Here is an 11,679-nt window from a genome sequence, read left to right as displayed (position 1 = left end):
CGCCGTGGTTAGGACAGAGGAGAACTGGGCGGGGGGGCAAGGAGACTTGGGGCCCTGGGCACATCCTCTTTGGGCCTCGGTTTTCCCGTCTGCAAAGGAAGGTTGGGGCGGACACCCTCAAACACGTCTCCTGGGCGGGCCTCCAGGTTTCGAATCCGGGCGGGCTCTGAGGGCACCGCCTCGAGCGCGGGAACCTGACCCCGCCATCCGCCAGCTTCCTCCAGGCCTCCCCGACCCCGCGGTTTCCGAAGTGAAGTGTCTGGGCGCCGGGGCGACTAGGACAGGGACGCCGGCACCCCGCGTGCGGGCGGCTCGTGTCTCTCCGCAGCGCCCGATGTTTGTCTTCTCGCCCCACAGACGCCTTTCTACTACTCCACAGGAGCCACCCCGGTGCAGGACACGCGCACGCGTCCGTGGGAAGCCCGACAAGAGAAAACTACAGAATCTCTCTCCAGAACCTAGTCCTCCACTGGAGAGGTGTAATTTTTGAAGCAGCCCTCCACCCTCCCATCTTCTCGTCAGGTGCCACGCGGTGCCAGTTGAATCACAGCTCCGCTTCCCTCAGGTCCTCCCGGGCGGTTGACGCTCTAGGAGGCCGCCTCGTAGGCGGGCCGGACTCGCGTCTCTCTAGCCGGCTCACCGTCTCTGTGGTCCGTGCACGGCTTCCGGTGGCGGGACCCGGGGCCGCGCACGCGGGAAAAGCTTCCCCAGCGTCCCCCCCCATCCCCCTTGTCCCCGCCCCCCCTCCCGCGTCCCCCGTTGCGCCCACCGCCCGCACCTGGGCCGTCGCGAGGCTGCAGCTTGAGGAGGTGGGTGGTCGCCGGCCCCGTGCCCCGAGAGGGCGCGAGCCCCGCTCCCCCCGCGGGATCCTCAAGATGGACCGTTCCGCGTTCGAATCCACGGGCAGCGGGCGAATCCATTTGAGGGGGCGGGGGAGCCGCGGGTCCAGGGCCGCGGCGCGGTGGGAGTGCTGGGAGGGAAGCCTTGCACTCGGAGCTGGGTCGGGGCGCGGCTGAGGGTCAGGCCCCGGGGTTCTGCTGCCCGTTGCCATGGCGCCCGGTGGAGCGCCCCGGGCCGGTGTCGGGTCCCGCTGTAAGCGCTCCTCCAAGCCGGGTTCTCCAGCCCCTGCTGGGCCTGACTCCTTGAGGTCTGCGGGGCCCGCTGTAGGTTCCCAGGCAGAGGAGATTCTGAGACGTCCCAGGCTCCGCCAGGGCTTGCCCCCTGGCTCCATCCGTGGGCCGAGTGAGATGTTGCCTTTGATGTTTGTCTAGCCCCCTCTTAAATTCAGATTCCCAACGTGCTGAGTGCCCGCACACCCACCCAGGAGTTGGGGCCCTGCTCCCAATCGAGGTCAACAGGGGCAGATCAGTATGGCGGAAACACTGGAATTCAACGACGTCTATCAGGAGGTGAAAGGCTCCATGGTAAGAAGGACCTGGGCTTTTAGTAAAGGCTGAGAGAGGGAAGGCGGAGTGGACCATTCGCCCATTAGTAAGAGCTTGCTTTGATGATGTTGCTATTTTAGAAAAGGAGCGGGAGGGTAATGTGTAGTTGGTATTTCCCCCAACAAAGGGCAGGGCATACAGATCTTCCTGCCCCTCCAACGGGGTTACATCGCCAAAAACTCATCGTGAATTGAAAATACTGTTTAAGTCGAAAACGTATTTAAAACATCTAACCCGATGAGCATCGTAGGTTAGCTTAGCCTTAAACAGGTTCAGAATGTTTTCCATCGGTGTACAGTTGGGCAACACCGTCAAACACAAAGTCTACTTTATAACAAAGTTTGAACATCTCATGTAATTTGTTAAATACTGTCCTGAAACAGTGAAACAGAACGGGTAGAGGAGGGTGGTATGCGAATTGGTTGTTGACCCTGGTGATCAGCCCTGGTGATTGTGTGGCCGACCTGGAGCTTGTGGTTCGGTGCCACTGCCCAGCATCAGGGGACGATTGTACCACCTGTTGCTAGCTTGGGGGAAAGATAACAGATTCAAAACTCAAATTACGGTTTCTGTTAAATGTGTATCATTTTCACACCATCATAGAATTGAAAAATTCTGAGTTGAGCCATTGTAACTCAAAAAGCGTCTGTATAGGAGTTCTAGGATTGCAGTTTGAAAGGGATTCTTCGTGGGCCTCTATCCCAAGGGCAGACTAAGGACCTGCAGGGGTTTTGGATGCCCGGGTTTGGTTTTAGGATCCAGATTTCCTGGTTGCTTGTCTCTTCTTCCTCACCCTCCCCCCTGCATCTGTTGGTCCTGCATCAGGGTCTGGCGAGCCCAGTTGTAGGCGTTGTGCCCCGGACACAGTGTGTATTGTAACCTTGCATTTGGGCCTGTTTTCCCAACAGAACGATGGCCGGCTGAGGTTGAGCCGCCAGGGTATCATTTTCAAGAATAGTAAGACGGGCAAAGTGGACAATATCCAGGCCGGCGAGTTGACTGAAGGCATCTGGCGCCGTGTCGCCCTGGGCCATGGACTTAAACTGCTTACGAAGAATGGCCACGTCTACAAGTATGACGGCTTCCGGGAATCGGTGAGGTGTCCTTGGCCATAAACCTCCTTTTACTGTGTCACCTTGTGTTGTATTCTAGAAAGATAGAATACAACTCTTCTGATAATCATGTAATTGCTAGTTTTGGCCCCTCAGAGCAGGGCCATTATGGCCATTTAGCAGTGTTCGGCCTTGGCTGTCTTGTGCTTTGACTCCAGAAGGTTTCCTACCATTGTGATTTTTTGGGTGGTTTCTGCTCATTGCCTTTGTCCAGATTCAGAATCTTAGTGCTTTAGTTTGAGGTTTGTTTTTCTGTTTTGAACTGTTTGAGGTAAATGCTTTACTGCATGTTAATTTCCCTTTCATCAAAGCGCTGCCTGTATAAAGTCAGAGAGCATGGGGAGACCCATGACCAGGAGATGACCATACTTTACGCCTCCCCTACTCTGAGATCCAGCCCCTGGCCATAGCTTCTTTCAACAGCTGGGTTTCTGATAGAAGGTAGATTGAGGGCAGTTTCTCAGAGAGAATCCCAGAATGTTTGTGTTAAGGCCACAAGGATTTGTAGGGACTTCTGTCTCCCCTCTGCCCACAGGAGTTTGAGAAACTCTCAGATTTCTTCAAAACTCACTATCGCCTTGAGCTGATGGAGAAGGACCTCTGTGTGAAGGGCTGGAACTGGGGAACGGTGAAGTTTGGTGGTGAGTCTGGGGAAGACTGAGGTTTGGAGAAGAAGGTAGGATGCCGGGTTGCAGCCTTTACCTTGTTTTGCTCTTTTTCTGCTACTATTTTTGATTGCCTATCAGTTTGTAATTCATCATAAATTTATCGAGGACCAATAGTGTAAGAGGCACTGTACCTGGTCTTGAGGGTATAGTGCGGCCAAATAGTCCAGCGCTCTGTCCTTGGGATGGACAGTCTGGTGGGACTGTTGTTTATGCAGACATAAATTATGAGGGGAGGAGCTTGTGGTTGATAAGCCCTTTCCCCTCAGGGCAGCTGCTTTCCTTTGACATTGGTGACCAGCCTGTCTTTGAGATACCCCTCAGCAATGTGTCCCAGTGTACCACTGGCAAGAACGAGGTGACACTGGAATTCCACCAGAACGATGACGCAGAGGTGTCCCTCATGGAGGTGCGCTTCTATGTGCCGCCCACGCAGGAGGATGGTGTGGACCCAGTTGAGGTGAGGCCTCCCCCGGTCTCCTTGAGAGCAGATGGTGCTGAGCAGGCCCTGGCTCGCCTGGAAGCAGGATCCCCTGCTACCTGATCACCAGCGTGTACTTTTGCAGGCCTTTGCCCAGAATGTGCTGTCTAAGGCGGATGTGATCCAGGCTACTGGAGACGCCATCTGCATCTTCCGGGAGCTGCAGTGTCTGACTCCCCGAGGCCGTTACGACATTCGGATCTACCCCACCTTTCTGCACCTTCACGGCAAGACCTTTGACTATAAGATCCCCTATACCACGGTGCTGCGTCTCTTTCTGCTGCCCCACAAAGACCAGCGCCAGATGTTCTTTGTGGTAAGCAGAAACCATGGGGGCTGGATCTTGTCCTGGTGTTTGCCCAATAGATCGGTCTTGCCGGTGTTTGGTTAATGAGCAGTTCTTGTGGGACCCTGATCGCTGTGGAACCTTGTCGGCTCTTCCTTACCAGATCAGTCTAGATCCCCCCATCAAGCAGGGCCAAACCCGTTACCACTTCCTGATCCTCCTCTTCTCCAAGGATGAGGACATCTCTTTGACTCTCAACATGAATGAGTGAGTATGTCCTTGAGTTCATGTCCTCCCACTGTCCAGGCAGGAGACTGGTATGCCATTGGAAGGCAGCAGCACCGGTGACCTCACCTTCCTCTCTTTGTAGGGAAGAGGTGGAGAAGCGCTTTGAGGGCCGGCTCACTAAGAACATGTCAGGATCCCTGTACGAGATGGTCAGTCGGGTCATGAAAGCGCTGGTCAACCGCAAGATCACAGTGCCAGGCAACTTCCAAGGGTGAGAGGGCTGGCCTGGCGTCCTGGCCTGACCAGGGGGCGGGAGCGGGGGTGCGGGGCGGGCGCCATGCTGGGTCTTCTTGGTAAACCCCTCCTGGGCCAGGAACACAGTCTCCTCGGGGTCTGGTTGGGTCAGAGCATGACGGTGTCCGTGGTCTCCATCAGAGCAGCATAGTGGGTTTTACCCTCAGGGCCTGAGCACATGTGTGTCCCTGCTGGGAGATGTGCGGTTGGCTCCGTGCCTCCTGCTCCTGGGGAGGCACTGACTGGGCTCCCCGCCGCCCCCACCAGGCACTCGGGAGCGCAGTGCATCACCTGCTCCTACAAGGCGAGCTCAGGACTGCTTTACCCCCTGGAGCGGGGCTTCATCTACGTCCACAAGCCACCTGTGCACATCCGCTTTGATGAGATCTCCTTTGTCAACTTTGCCCGTGGTACCACCACCACGCGTTCCTTTGACTTTGAAATTGAGACCAAGCAGGGCACCCAGTATACCTTCAGTAGCATTGAGAGGTGAGAGCTTCTGCCAGTCGCTTCCTGGGAATCCTGGTCTGCACTGAGCCTCTATGGGGAAGCCGGGCATGGCATGGGGGCCTTTCTGAGCCTGTGACTCTTCCCCAGTTTTTCAGGCCTTGAGCAGAAGTTTTCTTTCGCTTCCCTGGGATTTGGTCCTTCTTGGAGTGGTCAGCCTTTGAAAGCCTCTCCCTGGCTTGCTTTCTGTACTTAAATTGTTTCCCATATAATGTGTTCAGTACTAGCCCTTCTTCACTCCCCCCATGATGGAAATGCTATCTCTCCCTTTCCTGGAATGAGCTCTGTGCCTGAGAAAACAGCAGCTAATGTTTATTGAGTGCTCACTGTGGGCCAAAAGTCTTCAAACGTCTTCCCACTTCATCCTCACGGCAGTGCTGTGAAGTACAAAATTCAGACTAGCACAGAGGTGTAAATGTCCCTTTCTGTGATGTCTCCCCGCTGCTCTGGGCATATCTGGTAGATACGTACACACCCTCCCCACTTTTTCTTTCCCAGACGCTTGAGACTCTGCATGTTCCTTTTGCGACTAGTGTCTGACCCTTCTTTACCACAGTCCTCCGGGGGCTCTCCGAGCTGTTAGCTTGGGTAACGTGGTCAGCACCTCCCGACCCAAAAACCTGTCCCGGCCTGTGGGTATTAGGATAGCTTGCAGCCCACCCAGGGCATGGGCCCTGCCTGTCTAGTAACCTGGTGCATCTCGCCTCACAGGGAGGAGTATGGGAAGCTGTTTGATTTTGTCAATGCCAAAAAACTCAACATCAAAAACCGAGGACTCAAAGAGGTACCTGTGTGTGAGGGAAGGATGAGCCTCCTCTGATCTGTCGGGGGTGTGGAGGGAGTGGGGATTCTTCTGCCTTCTTTTTCACTCTGTCTTTTCTTCTTACCCTTATAGAAAAAAGAGGTGCGTGTGACCCTCCCCCCTTCCTGGTGCAGGTTTCCTCAGCATGACCTTAGATCAGTCTCGCTGCCTCAGGAGCCCCCAGTGGGGCTGGGAGAGGGAGGGGCTTGGACTAACCCGGTTGGCAGGAGGTTCTCGGCCATAGGCCCTGCACGGCGCTGTGTGTGGACCATGCAGCCCCAGGGTCTTCTGGGAGCTGATCCTACTCACAGGCATGGGCTGGGGGGTGCTTTTGAGTGTGCAGGGTTCTGGCGCCAGGGTGGCTTGGCCCTCACTCGCATCTCTCCCCTGGCTAGGGCATGAACCCAAGCTATGATGAGTACGCCGACTCTGATGAGGACCAGCACGATGCTTACTTGGAGCGGATGAAGGAAGAGGGCAAGATCCGGGAAGAGAATGCCAACGACAGCAGCGATGACTCAGGAGAAGAAACCGGTGGGCTCGCCTCAGCAGTGCTGGGGCACGAGGGCGGTCAAGCTCTTGCCTGGGGCCAGAGCTGGGCATCTGGGGAGGGGGGCAGGGTCTCTGGGGCAAAGCTGATGCATCCTGTTCTTTTTCAGATGAGTCATTCAATCCAGGTGAAGAGGAGGAAGACGTGGCAGAGGAGTGAGTTTTGGTTCCACTCACAGGGGTGAGGTGGAGGCCTATAAGCTTAAGGGGCCAGAAGATGTCTGAACATTTCTCATGTCTTAATGTTAGCTAGTGACCCAGGGTGGAAGAGCCACCTCTTCTGAGGTATTACCGGAAATACTTTGGAAGTTGTCAAGGGCTTTGCAAGTCTAAGGCACATAGTAAAACCAAAAAAACAAGTGGGGAGAAAATAGGAATAAGAGCTAGCAGCTGCCCACTTCCTTGCTGTGATTTTTGGGGTGAGTTGTTGAGTCTCTGTGTCCTCACCTAGGACCTCAGGTGGTCCCCCCCTGCTGTATTGATCAAGGTTCCTAATGGCCAAGTCAGAAACGTGACTCAAACTGACTTTAGCATAAAAGGGAGTTTTGTAAGTTCACCTAATGAGAGTCCAGGGATGTAGTGGGCTTCAGGTACCTGGATCCAGATGCTCAAAAGTTGTGGGGATTCTGTTTTACTTCCTCTGATTTTCTTATTTTTAGGTAAGTTTGGCCCATGCAGTGTCACATGACCCTCAGAAGCTCTGGGCGGGCTTAATGCTATTGGTTTAACACCCAGAAGTGCCTCTTCTCTCAGGGCAGCAGTGAACAGCATGGTCACTGCCCCTTCCTGAGTTACCAGGATGTGTGCTGATGTGCTAGAACTAGGCATGTACCCACCCTTAAATTCTGGGGGTGGACTGAGCCCCTGCTGAGTGGGGGCAAGGTGGTTCCCACAGAAAATTAGGAAGAATTTCTTTCTTTATCCAGAAGAATTGGAAATGAATGTTGGGCAGCCAAAAAACCCAACTTACCTCCCGCAACCCCAAATAGATATGTAGAGCTATATATGTAGATACATGGTATATATACGTACATATATATATAGGTTTAGCATATGTATAGAGGAGTTTGCTAGTTCTGGTTGCCACATACTTATGAAGGTCAGTGAGCAGATGTTTGCAAAAATCCCTTAAAAATCATCCAGCACCATACAGGTGTAATGTAGGTCTGTCTTCTGAGGAGTTCCATGCCTATCCGATAGAACTTAATTATATGGGTATGGATGGACTTGGATTGAGGTCAGTTTCCCGTTTTATATGTGTATATATATATATATATTTTTTTTTTTTTTTTTTTAAGTAATATCTATACCCAAGGGGTCTTGAACTCACAATCCTGAGGTCAAGAGCTGAATGCTCTTCCAATTGCTAGTTAGGTGCCCCTAGATATTATATTTATTATATTATTTATCTTTAAAACGTCTCCACCTTCCTTTTTTTGATGATTTTATTTATTTATTTGACAGATAGCTCACAATAGGCAGAGAGGCAGGCAGAGAGAGGGGGAAGCAGGCTCCCTGCCAAGCAGAAAGCCCAATGCGGGGCTTGATCTCAGGACCCTGGGATCATGACCTGAGCCGAAGGCAGAGGCTTAACCCACTGAGCCACCCAGGCCACCCTTCCCTTTTCTATAGTAATTATCTCTTTATCAAAAAAGACTCTGGGGTGGATTAAGACAGCTAACTCAAAGGAAGTGGTGAAGAGTACTTGGGTCGTGTTCCAGGCAAGATAAGACCTAAGTGCCTGTCCCCAAGAGTATGGGGATGGCGTGAGTCAGCCCATGAGCAAAGAGAGCAGCTGAAGCCCACTCGTTATTTTGTCTTCTATTGGCTGACTGATGCCACAGCTAGGTGTGGAGAAGGGGCCAGGTGTGGGGAGGGGACAGCTGAAGCCACTTTAGCTGTGAGGAGGAAGCAGGATGGGGACCAGTGGCTAGGAGGCTGTCCTGTGGTCCTACCTCCCCTTTTTTGGGCAGGTAGCTTTAGACTTGTTTCCCTCCTGTCCTGTGGCCATGGGTGCTCTCCTTCCTGGGTCTAAGCCCCCTCTCCTTGGCAGGTTTGACAGCAACGCCTCAGCTAGCTCCTCTAGTAATGAGGGTGACAGTGACCGGGATGAAAAGAAACGGAAGCAGCTTAAAAAGGCCAAGATGGCCAAGGACCGAAAAAGCCGCAAGAAGCCTGTGGAGGTGCACACTCAGAATGGAAGGGTGGTGGGGAGCCATTCCCTTTACCTTTTCCTGTCTATCACCAGTAGGGCCTGTCAGGTGGTCCTTCTGGGGCTGCTTTGTGTAGCCAGTGAATATGACCTTGAGGAGTATCTTGGAAATTTTTCTCTCTGGCCTTTGGACTAATTAGCTTCTGGGAGATCTGAATTAGGAGACCAGCTTCTGTCCCAGGAGCCTGAGGCAAGGGGTCCCTAGTGAGTGAGGTAGTGGGTGTCGGGGGAGGAGACAGGGTTCCTGGCCTTGGGAGCTCTCAGTCTAGCTTTATGCCTCTTCAGTCCTCTCATTTTTTTTTTTTTTCCCCTGAGCAGGTGATCTAAATAATGTGCTTTGGAGAGGGTGGATGTCTGGGAGAAATAGATGGCTCAAGGCATTTGGATTTTTATGTAGGTGAAGAAGGGCAAAGACCCCAATGCCCCCAAGAGGCCGATGTCTGCCTACATGCTATGGCTCAATGCCAGCCGAGAGAAGATCAAGTCAGACCATCCTGGCATCAGTATCACGGATCTTTCCAAGAAGGCAGGGGAGATCTGGAAGGGAATGTCCAAAGAGAAGAAAGAGGTGAATGGCAGCAGAGATGAGGGGTGGCGACTTAGTAACTGATAGAGGGGGCAGGGATGGGCCATGGGTACACCTTTTCTGTCTAGATGTTGCCTGCATCAGGAAGAGGGCTCATTCTTCTCTTTTTTTTGTGGGTATGTGTGTGTGTGTGTGTGACAGGAGTGGGATCGAAAGGCTGAGGATGCCAGGAGGGAATATGAAAAAGCCATGAAAGAATATGAAGGGGGCCGGGGTGAGTCTTCTAAGAGGTGAGTGTTGGGAACAAAATAGCCCAGTAAGTGCTTTTCGGCATCAATTTATGTGGGTCGAGAATTGGCGTGTTAAAGATAATAGATACCTCTGACTGCTGTCGGGCAGTGCTTCTCAAGTCTGGGTAGGCAGTTGCCCAAGTATGGGTAATGTGCTAGAGAATTCCTGAGGTCACTGGATAAATGGGGCCCTTTTCCTAGAGAGTTAGTTTTATTTGAAGGTGTGGAGGAATTAACAAAAAATTAACAAAAAATTCATAATTCACATGAAACTTTAGAGATGAAGCAAGGGATGTCAAATAAGTTATGCACGTGAGACCGCTTCAAGCTCTGGCCTCTGATTTTTCTGGTTATTTACTTAGGAGGCTCTCCCTTGGGGCACTTGGGGCTTACCTGGCTGGTGGTTTGCATTTATAGTGAGATGGGCAGTGTGGCTGTGAGTCAGAGAAGCTCTGTTAAAGTTAGGGGTGGATTGATTTTGGTGGTGAACTTGAAGGTCCAGGCCCTTTTTTCTCTTGCTGCTTTAGGGACAAGTCAAAGAAGAAGAAGAAGGTAAAGGTGAAGGTGGAAAAGAAATCAACACCTTCAAGGGGCTCATCATCCAAGTCCTCATCAAGGCAGCTAAGTGAGAGCTTCAAGAGCAAGGAGTTTGTGTCCAGTGATGAGAGCTCTTCTGGAGAGAACAAGAGCAAAAAGAAGAGAAGGCGGAGTGAGGTGTGGCAGGTTTGGGGCTGAGGGGTACCTGAGGCAGAGGGGTGCATATCTAGGGTCGGGTTGTGATTGGTAGGTCTGTAAGAGTAACAAGGTGGAATAGAAGGCTGCGCATGGGAGGTGCTGAGGGCCAGTGCTGCATTTGGGGGTGGGTGGGTATGGGATTAGGGGTCCTTCACCACTGAAAAGTGGCTCCCTGGGAGGGCCCTTAAGAGACCTTTGATTTTCAGGACTCTGAAGAAGAGGAGCTGGCCAGTACCCCCCCTAGCTCAGAAGACTCGGCATCAGGATCTGATGAGTAGAGAGGAGGAAAATTCTTTCTCCTTGGGCTTGCTCTGTGACACCTGCGGTCTCCCCACCCATGTTTGGTACCAGTTTCTCCTATGAAATGTAGTCCTCGGGTTTTGTGCCATCTTGACAGGCTCTCCTGGTGGAATGCACTTCGCTGAGGCAGCAGGGGAGATGTCCTCCTCTGCTTCCCAAGGGTGGCTCTTTATCATTCGGGCAGAGATTGGGTGGGGCAGTGCGGTGCAGGGTGGAATCCTGGGCCTGTTCTTCCCACCTTAGGGCTGCTGCTTCTCCTGTTCAAGTTGCTGCAGCAGGGGTCATGTGAGGTCAGGCCTATAGCTCCTAACGGGGGCCTATTTCTACTTTTATTTTGTATTTCTGGTCTGTGAAAAATCAACATTTAATAAAGGGAACTGACTTTGGAAACCATGTCCTAATGCCTTCTCTCTAGCCCTGTTGTATCATCGCCTCATTTTCGGGGGGGGTGGTGCGTACCATACTGCTGTGACCCGGCAGGGCCCTGCCGGCCAGCCGGGAAACCAGCCTCCAGGTACATCCTGTTCTGTTCCCGGTTGGATGGGCATTGGTTTTCACAGTTCTCTGCCGGGATGGGCCACCTGAGAGGCTAGAAATGAGAGCTGATCTGATTAGGAAGTCACTCTCACAATTCCACTCCATTAGCCAAGCTGGGGGAGGCAGCTTCTGGCCCAGCCCTTAATCACCTGTGAGTCAAGGGTCTCGCACGAATTGAGATAATGGAATCAGGATTGACCAGCCTCCTTGCGGCGCGGGGCAATGGAAACCCGAGCCTGGAGAGAGTCGTGGGGGTGGATGGGGGTGCAGGAAAGGTGTGGAGTGTGGACGAAGCTTTTGTTGTGGGGGATTGGGAGGAATTTACGTCCAGGAAGGGGACACAACAAATAAGTGAGGACCAGCTAGCGAAGCAGAGCTTCCAGTCGCCCTCACGGTGGCTCCACGTCGGAACTCATACACGTGGAGCGGCCACGTCGCGTGCGTTCTCAGGTGTTTGCCACAGGAAGCCCTCCAGTCCGCCAACGGTGACCTTCTTTCTCGCCGTGACTCTATGGTGCTGCAATCAGTGCCGGTCGCCGAGCCCGAGCGGGCTGGCCTCAGGCAGCCTCTCTAGGCAGTCGTCTCGGTGGCCATCTTGCCCGAGCGTTATGAGCCGCGGAGTTGCGTCAGTTTCGCCTGGGTCCGAGCCCGGGACAGGCCCTTATTTGCAAGACTCATAAATAATTGAGTACCGGGGCTGCGCCTATTTG

General features: G+C 53.0%; 1 protein-coding gene across 2 annotated transcripts; it reads left to right on the top strand.

Annotated features, from left to right (window-relative positions):
• The first annotated feature begins 711 nt into the window (after window positions 1–711).
• On the top strand, window positions 712–10,822 carry SSRP1 (structure specific recognition protein 1). Of its 2 annotated transcripts, none has more exons than XM_044259335.1 (17): window positions 712–809; window positions 1,289–1,424; window positions 2,354–2,539; window positions 3,093–3,198; window positions 3,492–3,682; window positions 3,789–4,019; window positions 4,153–4,256; window positions 4,360–4,488; window positions 4,779–5,000; window positions 5,730–5,802; window positions 6,216–6,354; window positions 6,480–6,525; window positions 8,423–8,552; window positions 8,979–9,149; window positions 9,309–9,397; window positions 9,925–10,111; window positions 10,339–10,822. In XM_044259335.1, exons 2-17 carry the CDS (start codon window positions 1,371–1,373, stop codon window positions 10,408–10,410), a joined length of 2,130 nt encoding a protein of 709 aa, XP_044115270.1. In that variant the 5' UTR covers window positions 712–809; window positions 1,289–1,370; the 3' UTR covers window positions 10,411–10,822. The 2 variants fall into 2 exon arrangements, with proteins under 2 accessions (XP_044115270.1, XP_044115271.1); XM_044259336.1 differs by having other exon boundaries at window positions 1,272–1,424.
• The last annotated feature ends 857 nt before the right edge of the window (window positions 10,823–11,679 follow it).

The sequence above is a fragment of the Neovison vison genome, chromosome 7 (genome assembly GCF_020171115.1).
Source record: "Neovison vison isolate M4711 chromosome 7, ASM_NN_V1, whole genome shotgun sequence".
Taxonomy (NCBI): domain Eukaryota; kingdom Metazoa; phylum Chordata; class Mammalia; order Carnivora; family Mustelidae; genus Neogale; species Neogale vison.
The sequence above is the reverse complement of the archived record's forward strand: the minus strand, read 5'-3'. Positions and strand labels throughout refer to the sequence as shown.